General features: G+C 42.7%; 1 protein-coding gene across 2 annotated transcripts in view; it reads left to right on the plus strand.

The window, feature by feature from the left end:
* SEMA3G (semaphorin 3G) overlaps positions 1 to 14,621 on the plus strand; it is a 90,169-nt gene that overhangs the window by 23,402 nt on the left and 52,146 nt on the right. For both annotated transcript variants that reach the window (XM_028718742.2, XM_028718741.2), the window contains exon 2: positions 9,758 to 9,918. In XM_028718742.2, the coding sequence (XP_028574575.2) occupies positions 9,758 to 9,918 (161 nt within the window). The remainder of the gene's footprint in view (positions 1 to 9,757; positions 9,919 to 14,621) is intronic.

The raw sequence follows: 14,621 nt of genomic DNA on the forward strand, positions 1-14,621 counted from the left end.
GGAAGGAGGGAAGTGTCTGCCACGCTTGGAAAACAGCTGCAAGATATGTGTGTGTGTGTGTGTGTGTGTGTGTTTGCGCGCGCGCGCACACACACACACACACACGTGCAGTCACACACTCACACACGCACAGTGCTAGTCCATTGCCTTTGAGTAATAATCCTCCAAACGCTGAGACTGGATGCCATATGCACAGCAGGAGAAAGGGGCCTTGCCAGGCTGCTGGCAGCTGCTATCTAAGAAGTTTTGCTGGGAATGACTGGAATCAGTCCCTAGCGTATTAAGAAGGGTTACACTTGTCTTCCTGGCTCTTGTTCCTGCCAGTGGGAACTGAAATTTTCAGAGAGGGGGATAGGCTGCTTGTTTGTAGGGCGTGACTGGCTAATTTGCTTAATTTCACGTTAAAGGTAGTGCCCAAATGAACAGGGCTTTTGGTCTCTTCTGTGCAGAGGACATTTATTCATTCTCTAGCTGTGCTTAAGTGTCTGGTGGGTGCCTTAGTATGCTGTTTGTATTATTTTGCATTTGTTTTATTCTATGGATTTGGGGAAGTAGTACGTAAGCCTAGGTGTGTTTGTATAATGTGATCTTTCTGCCTGAAGTGATTTGTTTATTTTGATTGGGTGTTTGATGCTTCTTGCTCTCAAAAATATAACCAATTTAAGAATATTTGCTCTTTGCCATACACACACTGCATTTTATCATGCTGCTACAAATGTTTCACATGGCCTCTTTCTGATGGCTAACGCCTTCTACTCCTGTCATCTCAGTTTTAGTTTTTTTCCATTTAATGCTGAGCTTCTCAATTCCAGCCCTCTGTATTCTCACATGGGGAGGTTCCATGTGGCGTAGGACTGCAAGGTGATGACCAGCTTTACAAGTTATGGTAGGAGGGGCTAGTGACTAGGGATGATGGGAGTTGTAGTCCAAAACATCTGAGGACACCTGGTTGGCAAAAGCTATTGCAGAGGCAATCTCTTATGATAAATAACAAGCAGAGCCGTTTTGAGCCTTTGGGAGCGAGGCAGAACTAAATAATATACCAAAGAGCACAAGACCATGTTATAAACCACTTGAAAGGAATATTCTGGCAATGAAATTCATTTCAGTACTATAAAGTTCTCCTGAGACAGAAAGGCAGTGGCCATGACGGCAAAGGACAGACTGTTCTGCCCAGTGAGCTTCCAGCTATACCACATCTGGAAATAAGAACAATTGCCATGCATTTAAAGTTGCTGATGTCCACCCCCAGGGCCTTCTAACAAAATATCATACAACAGTGTTGTAAAAATAGGGGCAGCATGCCCAAATGCTCTCCCTGGAGGACAGAAGTCAGGCAGAAAGTGTAATGCAGGAGTCCAGCGCCTGTCTGTAGGTAATGAAATGGGTGGGGAATGCCAGATTTCGAACATGACCCCAAAGCCAAGGGCACAGCTATGGGTGAGAGGATGAGAGGGATCTATCCTCCCCCAAGCCACATGCTTCTCAGCATGTATGGAGTGCCATTTCTTTGTGAGGAGCACTCCCTCGTCTGTATGGAGGCTCTTTGCACATCATCCTGAGAGTGTTGCATGGTGTTCTCTGTAACTTTTCCATTTCTGACTTCTTTTTTTAAACCACCTGGAACCTAAGATCTAAAGGGCTGCAATCAGGAGAAGCGTAATGGTGGGAAGAGACAGATGTGTTTTAATACTGGCCTCATTTGCCATTCTCCCTCTCAGAATTAACTCTCTTCCATCTGCTTTTCTCCCAGTAAGGAAAAGGAAATGAGTCCCCATCTGCTTAGGGGTGCAACAGTCCCATGACCACTGGGATGAGGCTTACTGATGTTGTTATATTCTTCGACACAGCGGAATAGTCCTCCTCCTCACTTGATATGGTGAAGTCTAATGATGTTATGGCTGCTGACTGACTGACTGTTCCACTTGGTTCTATTGTTTCCTTTCCCACGTTTCCTTCTGTACATTTGTAAATTGCCCAGTTCCTGTAGCTCAGGTGGTGCCACAGAAGTAAAACACACCACATTACAACTGTAGCTACCCCATTTTTGCGTGAGGGAGCTGTTGACTCATTTTAAGACTGAGGAAGCGGGCAGCTTTTTACTTCAAGCAATCTGTGCCACATTTACTTCTTTTCTTCCTTGACGTCAACACACACTTTACTTTATTTATAACCCCTTAAGAGTCCTCTCTCATCATCCCATCTCTGGGAATTGTTGTTTTCGCTGCTTTTGCTTCTCCTTCACACGTCTCTTGTTTGTGTTCCCCCTCCCCACTTGCAATCCCATTCTGTTGACAGGATACTTGTTGTGATCCCCAACTGGGTTATAAATGGTTTTCTGTGTCTCTGGTCTCTCACAGGATCAGGTGACTTCGGCCCTGTCAGAGCCCAGCCAGATTCTCTTGAGAAATAATTACAGAGCCTAATGCAAATAAGCAAAGAGTCAACTGGAAATAAATGACACAGCTAAAGAAAACAAAAGTGGGATGTGGGGTGGGGTGGGGGGGATGTCGGGCTTTTAAAATAAACTCTATCAAAAGCAAAGGAGAGGGATTTTAAGGGAAGGATTTGGGAGGGGATTAAGGACTTCGAGAGCTAAGAAAACTGATGGGGCAGTAGAAAGAAGCTGCTAATGTTGGGGGTTCGGCCTTTTGCTGACTTAACTCACAAGATTGTTGTGAGCATAAAACTGGGAGGGGGAGAACCACTTGGAGGTTTGGGGAGGAAAGGTGGAATATAAATGCAGTTGTCAGTATTAATAATGACAAGATGAAGGTCTACCAGGCTTGCATGTTGAGCACACTGCTTTATGGAAGTGAGTTGTAGGCAACTTAACAACCATCAGGAACGATGGTCAATGGCTTCTGCAAGCACTGTGTCAGGAAGATTTTGGACATCACATGGCAAGACAGAGTCTCAAATATGGATGTGCTCTACCAAGCCCATATTTCCAACATGTTCACACTCAGAGTCATGGGTTTGAGCTCCATGTTGGGCAAACTATTCCTATATTGCGGGGAGATGGACTAGATAACCCTCGTGGTCCCTTCCAGCTCTACAATTCTATAATTTCTGTCTCAACAATGTCTGCACTATCTTGGTCATGTCCACAGAATGGAAGATGGCAGAATCTCCAAGGACATGCTCTACAGGGAACACCAGGCCTGTTGGCAGACCAACTCTGCATTATGGAGATGTTTGCATATGGGACATGAAAGCTGGCAACATCAACCCCACTGTGTGGGAATCATGTGGGAATCCCTTGTGGCACCTGGAGACAGGTCGTGTATCCACAGCAGTGAATAGTGGAGGAATAAGTGCTAGAAGGAGTGCAGACAAGAAACACTGTGGTGCATCCGCAGCAGCACAACCAGACACCATCATCTGCCCCAGCTGCAACAAAGCATTTCTCTCCTGTATCGACTTCTACAGCCACAGCAGGCACTGTAACTCTCCAACGGTTTGGAGGTGCCCTTAAGGTGCATTCCTCCACTGTCTCCCAAGATGCCAGCAAATATTCATATAATGTGTAAAGGAGATTTGCAGCATGCAACACACCTACCGCTATCTAATCCACAATATCATGTTGTGGTTTTTTGGCAGGGAGGAATGATTATTTGGGTTTTAATAGTTGGGTTTGCAGAGACCCCCACTGAGTTGTGACCCACCCGCTTTTTCCTTTGCTGCTTTAATAGCCTGATCTCCTGTTATATCCTAATCTTGGTTTGACAGACATGGAGAGGATGGGAGCAGTGTGTCTTTACAAGTCTTGGCAGTGAAGCATGAAATAACTTCCCTTTTATTGGAAATTATAATGTGGAGACTATCAAACCCATTCCAGATGTGTGGTGAAGAGGGGCTGTTTACTGTGAGGAGACTACACAACTGGGAGTTTAGGGAGAGGGGCCCACATACAGGCACATTAGTGAGGGGGGAAATTCCAGTGGATTGGAGGTTGGGGAGGAGCAGAATGGCCCATTCTTGCTTGCTGCCCTAGTCTGAACAATCGTGTTCAGTAAAAACACAACCTATATGCAGGAAGGCAGCCAAACCAAGAAGCAGGAGCAGCTGTTGCAGTTGTAGGCTCTGCCTTGGCATCTATGGAGACCAGTACAGGAGGGCTGTGTTCCAGCCAATCTATGGAATGACATCTCCATTTCTTCTTCCGCTCAGTTGCAAGTCCCATTTGACTGTGGGAAAGCAAGTGGTCGCCACTACAGATGGCATTCACAGTTTCAGCTCCGCAAATGGCTTCCGTTCTGAGCCCACTATCTGCATGCCTTCACATTACGATGGGGATTACAGCCAGGGCGAAACACCCAAAGTGTTTGTTTTATTGTTTACAGCTGCAGCTAAGCAGAGAATGGTCTAGTATCTGGCATGCTTTATAGGAACTCCCTCTCCGTGTAAAGCAGGGTTTTTAGCTAGCGCATGGCCTTCAGTTGAAGCGGCTATAGAATTCAGCCCCAGCAGAAGTTGCTGGCCCATAAACTTTAATGGCTAAATAAATGGCCAGCCTCAAATTTAGACATCTGATGTAGTAGTGGAGGCTCTCAGATATTAAACCCATGAGGATGCATGCGCAGGTGCATTTGTTGACAGACACTTTGATCAAACACATGAGAGGTGTGTGGAAATGATTAGTGGGCTGTAGTAAGAATGGTAGGTGCTTTGCATGGTGCCAAACATTATAATCTTTAGGGCCAGTGTGGTTTACTAGTAGACAGAATGTTCACCCTGGACCCAGATATTGGGCTATTTAAACTTGAGTTGAAATCATATACTAGTCATGGACTAGTGAAAGAGGATTATACTGAAGAGGTTTTTAAGTGTTGGATGTGCTAAGGACTGTAATGCTTCCTATCTACTACAAGCATTGTAGAAATATTTGCTAAACATCATCTAATCTCTTTTAAATCAATTTGTGTCAATAAATAGCCTCTTCCTTTCTCTGGAGTAAATGATCAATGTCCCTGCTTTCCGATATATGTGGCATTTGTCCTTCTCATGGTATCATGTCACCTTACAAGTGCCCATTGAATGGTTGTTGAAAGGCTTCTTGATAATGAACCATTTCAAACCACACTGCAAGTCACCTTGGGTCATTTATGCATTTTATCTCCCTTGTTCCTCCCCCAAATGCCCAGAGGTTCCCTTTTGGCCTTACATTTTTCACCAGTGGGGTGCAAATCACTCCTGAAATGTTGCCTGTGAATGATGAGCCACCTTGGTCATTAACTCTTCATACTCTGGGCAAACATCCTCTGGAGGTTGGCTTTAGATTTGATTAGTTGCTGCTTTGCCTTTGGTGAAATTTCTTGCAGACTGGACAAGGAGGTGTGCAGAATTACTAAGAGCTGAGCCAAAATGACGAGGGAGAAATTAACTCATCCACAAATGATTCTGGAATGTGGGGAATCTAGTCAGGTCAGGATTTATTGGTGGGTTTAAAAAAAACCACACAATTCCTGGCCATCCAGCATATAATTGTTCAGCAGCATCTCCCACACACTATTCCCATTCCCTCCCTTTCTCTGCTGCTCTGATTTATATTTCTGGTTTGTTCAGAAGCCTTGCAGTAAAAGGGCATTTTTAAATTTTTTTTGCTAAGAAATATTAGTCTTAGAAGATGGATAGAGATAGCAAAGAACAGCTACTTACTAAATTAGAGAAAGCAGCTGTGTATGCAAAACAAGTGTGCCCTAGCAAATGCAGACTAATGAAAAGTATTTTGTTGTGTCTGGGAAATCCAATGGACACAGAAAATTTGGCAGCGTGAACAAGCAATGCCTAATATCATAGGTAACATTCTAACACTATTTCATGCACAGATCCTGCCCGTCAGTGCTAATTTGACCTGTCAGAGGTATTGATGTATCTGGTTTTGCTTTATGTGAAGTTAGAAATATAGACTGCTGCTACTTCTTATAGCTTCAGCCTAGCCAGAACTACAAAGGAACAGAAGGAAGAAGTCTCAGGAGCAAACTGGAATGCAGAATCACCAAGGATCCTTTCTGTATTGACATGTATGTTAACATCTGGGGAATTATTCAAAATCACGACCACCTGACGCCACCCTTGGGTTGGGGAGTTTTGCTATCATTACGGGTGAAAGATAGACTCCTGCACGTGTGCCAGGCAGCCAATCTCTCTGGGGATTTACCTTCCCAAGGTTCATATTTTATCATGTTGTACAGCGGAACAAATCAGTTACAGGAATGACACAGACCATCTGACCTGCTGAGGGCCCCTCCTGTCTGTGGAAGACTATGTGGTTTTCTGAACCTTCCTCCCACACACACTGGCCTCTTTCCGCTTAAGGGTGTGTCTATTCCTCACTAAAAAAAACCCACCCCAAATAATTTCTTCCACTATTACAACAGGCAAGAGCATGAGGGAGTGCTAATGCAGTGAGGTCACTATTGTTTTGTTATAGGTCAGGTTTAGAAAACGCATCACTTAAACCACTAGCAATGAACCCAGGGAACAATTAATAATTTGGGTTGAATTCTCATTCAGGTTTTTTTACCTCTCCAGTTTGGTTCTAGTACACACAAATTTTCCTTTAATTGGTTTTTTAAAATAGTATATTTAACAAGGAAAGAAAAAAAACAGTGAGAAAAAAGAAACAAAAAACATAATCTGCTTACATTAAAAATACAATAACTGCCAATACATTATCTTAATTTAAACATGTAAATCAATATATGCCATCCAAATGTCCAAATAGGTTTCCACATGAAGTTGAGATGAGATGCAGCTTTACTTAAATCAATCACACGGATGCCCAGAGAGTGCCTAAGCACTCTGTTTGAGACAAATTTGCTGGGATTGCTGTTGGCTGTGGAATTTTATTCCGTATCATTGTCTTTTTTATGTTCTGAGACACTTCAGCCTCAAGCTCCATCTTGATTTCTGTTTGCCTGTTTATACTTTCAGCTGAAGTTGTTGCTTGTTGGTGACAATTGTAGCTTGTTGCTTGTGGAGGCAGCTCTGAGGTCACAGCCTGAGACAGCAGATTTTTTCCATGAAATTTCATGTCCTGGCCCTGCATTAAACAGCACCTACATATGAAACCACAGTAGTAAACAGTGTGATCCTATGCATGCATATACTCAGAAGTAAGTCACGTTTTGTTCAATGGGATTTACTCCTGAGTGTAAATTGGCAGCCTAATTTGGCAACTGCATTATTTCACTTTGTATGTGCTACATTTGCAAGGACTTTACCTTTGCTATTTTAACTACTATTTTTCCATCGAGAGTCCATTTTTGTAAGCTCAACAGATGAACTTTGCTTGGCCAAATCTTGCCTGCGTTGTTGGTGCTATGCTTAGGCAGACTGAGGTTGTCGCTTCTGACAATTGTTGTTGGGTGTAATGAAAGGAAAGCAGTTTGTTAGTTAAGTTTCACTGTGGTTTATTTATTGCTAGTCATGAAAGGTGCTTGTGATATCATAACAACTCAGCTGGCCTTATGATGCATGTCTTGACCTGGATGAGTGGGTGGGATTCATTTGCTGCTCTGCACCAGACAACAAAATGACTTGGGCTAGTTTTGACCCTCCCTGCACATATCCCAGGTGAATGAAGAAGGAAGTGGTGATTGCAAGTCTTTGTATCTGCCCACCCACAGCTTCATTGGATGGGTGTGGATGCACCCTTCCATCGCTGGGTCTGCCTTTGTCTCTTTTCATCTGTTTTCAAATTGATTCTGCATCTATCTACAATGAGCTTTAATTTTTGGAATGAAACCAGTTTCTTAAGAAGTGTTTTTCAGGGCCAAAAAATGTGCAGTTGTTCCAGAATGTGTGTGGACTTTGTAGAAAAAGCAAGCACTCAGGCTCCATTGATTCCAGAATAAAATGTCATGCGTACACAACCAGTATGTCTGTGATTTTAAGTTTTGCAAGTTCCCCCATTGCATGGCTTTCCTTACCTTTTCCCCACAGTGTTTCTTGCACTGAGACCTCAAATCCACCCCAGCTTTCAGCAGCCGCTGATAAAAACTCCATTCTGCAACTGTCAGGGAGTTATCCCTGTCACACTGATGGACTGTTTTATAAGGCATTTATCTTTTAGCCTTTTATCAGCAGTAAAGAGACCTCCTGTCTTCACTCCCAGCTAATGACAGCCTCCTTCAGCGTTCTGGATGGAGCATCCGGTGTTCCTAGCTGCAGAAATTGCTTGGTGACCTGGGACTCCACATCCGGGTATAAAAAAAGAAATGGCCCTCACAGACTGATGAGATTAATTTCCAATAGTCCAGAGGATTCATATGCAGACCACTAGTACCTCGGTGCCACAAAAAGCTTGGTCAGTGTGCCAAAAGGTTGCCTTTGTCTTAAGAGCTCCCCTGCCCCAAGCCAAATTACACTGCTGTGATTCAGGGTAAGTCAGCAATTTGAGCTGAGGTTCAAATCTCTTTCTCCTGCATCCAATTTCATGGACCTCTCTTTTTAAATAAGGAAAACAAAGCAATTCAACTCTAGAAGAACCCAGTGTAAGTCAACAGCAGAAACTGGTAATGAAAGAGGGATTTAGATATATCTTTGCTCAAAACCCCTCTTCATTGGCTCATGGTTTGGGGAGTTCATGGAACTGAAATGGACATCTAGTTATGGCATTTGCATCTTGGTGCAACTAATGTGCTGGTCATTTGCTGCAGTCTTAAGCAGGTTTACTCAGGTGCAAGTCCCACTGAATAGGAGGCACTGCTGATCTTCTACCCTATTTTCAAAGTATATTTTATCGCCTTGTTCCTGATATAGATATTCACTCACTCTTTCTTCCCTGTTGGGGTGGGAAGGGGCGGGCAGGTGGCATTTTGTGGTTTGCCTCAGGTGCCAAAATGTCTTGAGTTGGCCCTGGTGAGGGTGGTAGGCTTTGAGGCAAACAGAATAGCCTCTTAATTCCCTCCCCTCTGTGATATTGAGCTGGGCGCTTGTAATGAACCTGTAAGGATGGAAGCCTATTGTGCTGGCTGGGTTAACACTTTTCAGGTGATGCATCACATCAATGTGTTCAATCTGCTTGCTTGTTTGATTTTCCTTTTAGAGCATTTTGATGTAGTTATATATTTTTTGTATATGTTTAAAATCACAAAATGCTAATATAACAAAATGATAGGGCATTGCTGCAAAAGGAAGGGGTCATTTTGCCATGTTTTTATCGGGCTGTTTTTTTTAAAAAAAGTGTCACGTGAGCTTTAGGCATTTTTCAACCTCAGGAAGTTTTTTAAAAACTAATTTTGAGATGATTTTAAGGTTTCGTTTTATTTAACAAAACTTATATACCACTTCAGTGTAGAGAAAATACCTATGTGGTTTGCGAAGAATATAAAATATACAATGCAAATCAGTTTTTTAAAAAAGTTTTCTATAAGGAATCAAAATAAACAAAAACGCTGTGTTACTAACTACAGTATTATCCAAATCCTACACTTGCAGAAATGCAGAACACAGTGGATAAAATAAAGAGAAAATCAGCCATGATTAAGCTACATTGAAAGCAACGGGATTTGTATGTTACACAAAAACACAAGCACCAAGAGGGCATTGAGTGCACTTTAAAATGTCATGCATTTACATCCTTAGTCCTTAACTATCTTTTGCTGAATTTGCACCTCATGCTTAAGCAATGGCTTGTTCAAGTGAGGTAGGCTCACAGAGTACGTGTTCAGTTAACATGAACCCTCATCTTTCAGTTTCCTTTGCCTCACCTTCAGTTTTCCTTTATCATTTATTCCCTGCCTTTTAGACCTTTTGGCCACTAATCGCTCAGTCCTGTTCCTTGGGCACCGAGGAATTTTAGACTTCCGCTCCTTGTACCTCGATGAATACCGTGACCGCCTGTTCATTGGAGGAAAGGACACCCTTTATTCTCTTCGGCTGGATCAAACCAACATGGATGCTAAGGAGGTAATGTTCTCAATATATAATGCAAATCTAATGTTTACTACAATCATGCATGTTGAATCAAAGTTTATAGGGCACTTTCTCCAAGCACTCAAAGTGGTTTATGTATGTATATCTTTACAATACAGTGGTACCTTGGTTTAAGAACAGCTTAGTTTATGCACAACTTGGATTAAGAATGCTGCAAACCCTGAAGTAGGTGTGAACTTTGCCTTGGAAGAAGAACATGTTCCACTTCCTGTTGAGTGTGTTCCATTTGTAAATTGAGTCCCCCGCTGCTATGGGAAAGCATGCCTTGGTTTAATCATAGAATCATAGAATCAAAGAATCATAGAGTTGGAAGAGACCACAAGGGCCATCGAGTCCAACCCCCTGCCAAGCAGGAAACACCATCAGAGCACTCCTGACATATGGTTGTCAAGCCTCTGCTTAAAGACCTCCAAAGAAGGAGACTCCACCACACTCCTTGGCAGCAAATTCCACTGTCGAACAGCTCTTACTGTCAGGAAGTTCTTCCTAATGTTTAGGTGGAATCTTCTTTCTTGTAGTTTGGAACGCTTTGGTTTAAGAACGGACCTCTGGAACGGATTAAGTTTGTAAACCAAGGTACTACTATACTGAAGGTAGCTGAGCATTCTTATCCCCATGGGATGAGAGCTGCCATACCTTATTTGAAGCTTCCTGAGGAAGTTCAGGGTGTAGTGGAAGGCCACCAGCTCATGCACTGTACTACTTTACGTATGTTAGGTGCATGTTTGTTATACACGAGATAGGAGGGTCTTCTTAGTAGGGGATACTAGTACTCCAAGGACTTGAATGATGGGAAGCAAGCCTTGGGAAGTAAGTAAGTGAATTGATTCAAATAGGGATTATGCTATTTGAATAAGGTTGGAATAGTTTATGAAAGGTGGTATACAAATTTAATTCATCATCATCATCATTCACAGGCTTTAGTCAAGACAAGTGAGCAAAGCCCACACTTTGGGAGGAATTCAGCATAGCTGCTTGGCTGATGGAACAATCTGCCCTCTCCTCTTCCAGTGTGCTGCTCCGTGGGTTCTCCTGCCAATTGGAGGGGGGAGCAGGAGGCCCCCAGAAGTCCTTGCGTAGGCTTCTGCTGGTGTGACTGGTTAGTTGACTCCGCCCATTGATATTGGCTGGCTGTTGCTGGCACTACCTGTGATAGTTCAGTTGGTAGAGCATATGAAACTCTTAATCTTAGGGTCATGGGCTCAAGCCCCATGTTGGGTGAAAGACCCCTGCATTGCAGGGGGTTGGACCCTCATTGTCCCTCCCTTCCAACTCTACAATTCCATGGTTTTACCTATGATTTGGCTGCACTATATACAATCCAGAAATGGGATAACTGACAGCAATCAAGTACTGACTAACTGATTTGGCTGTGTTTTCTTGTGGTCCCAGAACTCTGCCCACCTGCCTAAGCCTCTGTTTAGAATCTTTAGTTGTACATTTCCACCTTGGAGTCAGTTTAAACACCACAGAAGTCTCACATTGTATATCCCCGGCAGTTGCGCTGGTGGAGTAGATTCTGCATGCATATGCAGAGGTGCAGTTAAATGGCTTTAAAATGTTCTTCCCATCAAGTGGAGCGCCTTTGTGGGTAAGCACTTTCCAGTGGCCTCCGTAAGGATACTTAAAGCATCCCTCAGAGGAGCCGTTTTTCCATAGAAGCTGAAACTCGAGATGAACAGAAGGCATTCAGTAAAGCCCAGGCCTTAAACAGACTTATTGCCCAGGGCAGAGAACTTCATTAAATAGAAGCCAGAAATGTGACACCAGCCAAAGGTTGGGGGTGGATGGGAGCCTGTGTAAGGAATGTTCCAGACCAAAAGAGATCATATTGCAATTATATGTAATTGGAAGTGTGAGAAGTCTAGACATATGATCAGGTTATGAGCAATTAATATAAGTCTGCAGAAGGATCCGACTGTCATATATGGTAAATTAACTGCTGAGTCAAAAGCCAGCAAAACTGTGACAGGAAATGAGATACTTGACAGGATGGATGTCTCTCGTACCTTTTCGTGTGTGCGAATTGCTATATGGGAATCACTCTATTCCTCCTCCCAATAATTCTGTGAAGCAGGTCACTTTAATACCATCATTTTACAGGTTGAGAACTAGGGCTGGAAGCGTTGCATGGTAAATTTAAGCAGGGAAAACAGGTAGAGGAAAACGGGACTTGATGTCACCAACTGGTGGCAGATAAAGTTTTCCATTTTTGTACAACTGAAAGGCGTACAGCCACTTATTTTAAAAAATCAGTACTTGCGGGGGTGGGTGGGGTTTGTCATTATTATCTCCCTCAAATAACAATTTTCAGTAGCTACTAGCCTACTGCCTCCATTGTCAATGGCAACATGCTGCTGGTGAACACAAGTTGGAAGAGTGTTGTTGTACTCCTGTCCGGCTTGTGGGGTTCCTAGGGGCATTTGGGTTGGTTGCTGTGAGAACATGAAGCAGAACTAGATGGGCCTTTGGGATGACCCCACAGGGACCTTTTAATGCTCTTATATTCAAAAGCAGGCCCCAAAAATCATTGGTACTACTATCACTAGTGCCAAATTATACAAAACATAGTTCCCCCACCCTTTTTTTTTTGTCATTTGTCATTTTGTCTCTACTAACTACATGTTACATCCAGTACTTGTTCTAAGCTTAACTCGAGCGAGCTCCAAACAGTTGTTTTCTTTTTTGTACTGCCATCTTATCTTGGGTAGGTTGAGCTGAAGCACTGAAATGGCAGACCCCAGGATTTTGTAGCTGAGTGTTGCTGATTGTATGTGCAGATAGCATGCCTGCTCCCTCCCAGCTTTAATTTTGGAAAACAAAAATTGGCATTTGGCGTTCTAGAGCAGCTACAGGCTATGTTGCCCTAATGCTAATGATTTTCCTCCTTCTCAACTTTTTCCAGTAAGGTAGCGTCAAGGAAGTTGCTACTGGGAGGTGTATATAATTGATTCTCATTTCCTTCTCTTCCCAAGGTCAGGGAGGAACTGATTCACACACACACATACACTTAGTTCTTTAGGAAGTGTTGGCGTTTGACATTGGAAAACATGATACATGTTCATTCTACCATTTAATTTAAAAAAATTACCAGCTACTTTATTACTTCAACTCCCATTGAGCTAAATGGCTCTAGAGACTTTTCACATGGCCTGACTGATTTTTAGCTGACTAGTGGCTGTACCTATGCTAATCAGCATAAGATCATGATGTTGATTAAGCCACACCACTGCTCCCTGCCACCCTCTGGCTATCTTCCCTCCCCCTCCTTAGCACAATCTTTTTCACTACATTATGTACCAAGACTGATAGGTTCGGCTGAAATGCCACATGAAAGAAGATGGTGTAATATGGCAGAACTTCGCATTGAGCCTATCTGTGAAGGCCCTTTATGAACATTTGGTTTTCACAAAGCATTCTGTCTTCTTGGCACCACTCAGGGGTAACTAAACAATACTGTGCCTGTCATCTCCAACTATTGGCCATGGAGGATGGAGCTGATGTTATGACCCAACAACATCCAAAGGGCCCTGGCTACCCTTACATTACTGCCACAGCAGGGCTATATGTACTGTAGCAAGAGCACCCCCCAATCTACTTAATGTATAGTCACGAATGAGGACCCGTCTCCCCAAATAAAACAGAATTGCATTACTTTTGAAATGCCAAGTGTATATGCAATATTAGAAAAAAAAATACTGTAATGTAAATAGAAATACAATGCATTTCATTGTAATGGGGAAGACTGTATCTGCATGACTTCAGTCTGCTCAGTCTGCTGTCCATACGCTAACTGTTGATGGACAACTTCAAAGGTCCTGTTGCCCCTACTTACAGTTATTTGCCATGGAACTGGGCTTGGACCAGACAGTCCTTCAAATAGAGGACTTACTCAAATCAGAGGACAGTCCTAAGGAGGAGAGTTTTACTTTTGTTTGAGTGCCTAAATAGAGTTAACTTTTTATAAATATTTTTTTAAAGAATGCTGAGCATTGTAGTTTTTAAATATGACAGCTGGAAGACAACACTTTGGTTCTTTTCTTAGATGTTTTGTAGACTTTTGTTTCACTAATCCTCCTGCTCTGTGATACTCCACCCACTCCAGTCTCTAGTTGGTAAAACATGTAGGGGCAGGCCCATGAAACGTTCCATGGGATAAGAGTGCATTTATTATAATAAATCACACAGTTTGGCTTCTTGATGCCATTTTGGAAAGAAGATTTTAAGTACCACTGTGTTCAGCTGACATCTTAGCCAGCTGCAAGTTTTAGCTTTTACTTAGAAAGAGCAAGAAGATCAAACTTTTGTTTGTGTGTCGCTGTGTCCTTGAGGGTGTGAGACCACACAAAAGGGAAATGGAAGGTCAAAGGAGACCCTTCTCCTCTACATCTTACAGAAAATGAATGTCTCTCCAGAATTCTCTGCCAGCACATTAGTCTGTAAAACAAACTTTATAAATCAGTCCATGGCTTGCATAAACAGTTGCTAGGCTTATGGTTAAAGAGCCAAGTTGTAAGGCCAGGTTAGGGTTAACCAGATGTCCTTTATTTGAAAAGATCTCTCTAAATTCTCTCCTAATTCATGAAACTGCAACTCTTTGTAGGATAATGGATGCCTTTTGCTTGAGATAAAAATGACTCCAGAGGCTCCTTTATTTTTGAAATATTAATCTGGCA

Source organism: Podarcis muralis, chromosome 2 (assembly GCF_964188315.1).
Source record: "Podarcis muralis chromosome 2, rPodMur119.hap1.1, whole genome shotgun sequence".
Taxonomy (NCBI): domain Eukaryota; kingdom Metazoa; phylum Chordata; class Lepidosauria; order Squamata; family Lacertidae; genus Podarcis; species Podarcis muralis.